We start from the raw sequence: 1,990 nt of genomic DNA, 5'->3' as shown, positions 1-1,990 counted from the left end.
AGATGACCATTATCTCTCAGTTAATAGGCTAATACTTCTAGCAAATATGTAAGTTCTTATCATTTATTAGGGAAGATAGTAGGTGCATCACTGACATATAGTTTCTGGACAGTCATTGCCTGCTGTTAACACATACTCTGCTACTTTTCTGCAGGAGGATGAAAATGACATTGGGCATTCTTACCTCTTACCTTATCATCCAGATAAGAGACTTTTGACAGTTTTTATCACTTAAAAATCTATTTTATGTTTGCTTTCTAAGATGAAGCCCCAAGTTTCTAATTATAAATGGATAAAAATGGGGCAACATAGTTTTGTAGTTAGAGAATTCAGAGATCAAAAAATTTAAAATGTGTTCGTAACTGTTAGGTTACTTTAATATGGATTCTGAGACAGTAAGGAGGGAAAAACGGGTATCCAACAAAGAAGTAAGCAAACTTTATAATTAGAAATTGGATGTAAAAGAAGAGATTCCAGTTTCACAGTTGATCTTTTTAAGTCAAGTGTCCACTCATTTTAATAAAATCTTCCCCACTTAAGGAAGAAGAGGTTTTTTTCCTCAATGAATGCGAACATCTACAGGTTCTATTGTGGCCAGAACATTCAAGGAGATGTATATAATCTGGAAAACAACATCACTTAATATTAGATGGGCTACCTGGTGTAAATGACCTCATAAAGTCTCTGCCACCCTGAAGTTCTGGGACTTACTGATTTATGACTTGGGTTTGGTCCTCAGAGGCTCATGGGTAGAGAAAACCAGACATGGATGTGTGAATTCATTCTGCTCGGATTGTCCAGTGCCTGGGAGACTCAGGTCTTCCTCTTTGTCCTGTTCCTGGCCATGTATCTGGTGACTGTGCTGGGGAACTTCCTCATCCTCCTCCTTATCAGGCTGGACAGCAGGCTCAATACACCCATGTACTTCTTCCTTGGTGTCCTGTCATTTGTGGACATCTGTTATACCAATGGCACTGTCCGACAGATGCTTGTTCACTTTCTTTCAGCCCGGAAGTCCATACCATGCCACAGCTGTGTGCTCCAGCTGTGTGTCTCCTTGGCAATGGGCAGCATGGAGTTCTTCCGGCTGGGGGCCATGGCCTATGACCGCTATGTGGCCGTGTGCCACCCACTGCACTACACGCTCATCATGCATGGAGGGCTGTGCCTGGGGCTGGTGGCCGGCTGCCTGGTGGCTGGCTTCTCAAATTCACTGACGGAAACAATGATCACCTTCCAGCTTCCCCTGTGTCACAATGTTATTAATTACTTTGGCTGTGAGAACTTAGCAGTGCTACGGCTAGCCTGTGTGGACGTCTCCTTCAACAAGGCCATGGTGGCCATCTCAGGGTTTCTGGTGATCCTGCTTCCCTGTTCACTGGTCCTATTCTCCTATGCTCGCATAGTTGCTACCATTCTTCGCATTCCTTCTGCTCAGGGGCGCCGCAAAGCCTTTGGGATCTGCGCCTCTCACCTCACTGTGGTTTGCATGTGCTTTGGGGCTACAATGTTCACCTACATGAGACCTGTGGGTGGCTCCTCCGTGGAACAGGAGAAGATGATTGCCCTCTTTTATGCTGTCGTGACTCCAATGCTTAATCCCTTAATCTACAGCCTGAGGAACAACGACGTGCGGAGTGTCTTACAAAGAGTGTTGCAAAAATTTAGTGAAAAAGGATGAAGATTCAATGAATTTCTCCTCCCTTCCAACAGTCCAAAGGAAGACATTACAAAGAAGAAATGATTGCTATGTCCTTTCTCCTAAGATTTTCTGACAAGGTAGACCAAGGGGAGCATGTTTTTGTACACTGGCTCTGGCACTATAGCTCTAAGAATCACAGCCCTGTTAAATATGTGAAAAGAAAACAAAAGCAAAAAATTCCAATTGTGAAACTGGGGTCCGCTTGGAAATCTAGCCTCCTAGACTTCACACGCCTCCTTTGTTTCAGGAAATATAATGTGGACAGGGCGAAGAGCTTCTGAGTGAGAC

At 44.0% G+C, this 1,990-nt stretch overlaps 1 protein-coding gene across 1 annotated transcript; it reads left to right on the top strand.

Moving 5' to 3' along the window:
- The first annotated feature begins 745 nt into the window (after positions 1 to 745).
- Positions 746 to 1,681, top strand: LOC126950791 (olfactory receptor 2F1-like). Its single transcript, XM_050784803.1, has one exon. It carries the CDS (start codon positions 746 to 748, stop codon positions 1,679 to 1,681), a length of 936 nt encoding a protein of 311 aa, XP_050640760.1.
- Positions 1,682 to 1,990: the final 309 nt, after the last annotated feature.

The sequence above is a fragment of the Macaca thibetana genome, chromosome 3 (assembly GCF_024542745.1).
Source record: "Macaca thibetana thibetana isolate TM-01 chromosome 3, ASM2454274v1, whole genome shotgun sequence".
Lineage (NCBI taxonomy): Eukaryota > Metazoa > Chordata > Mammalia > Primates > Cercopithecidae > Macaca > Macaca thibetana.
The sequence above is the reverse complement of the archived record's forward strand: the minus strand, read 5'-3'. Positions and strand labels throughout refer to the sequence as shown.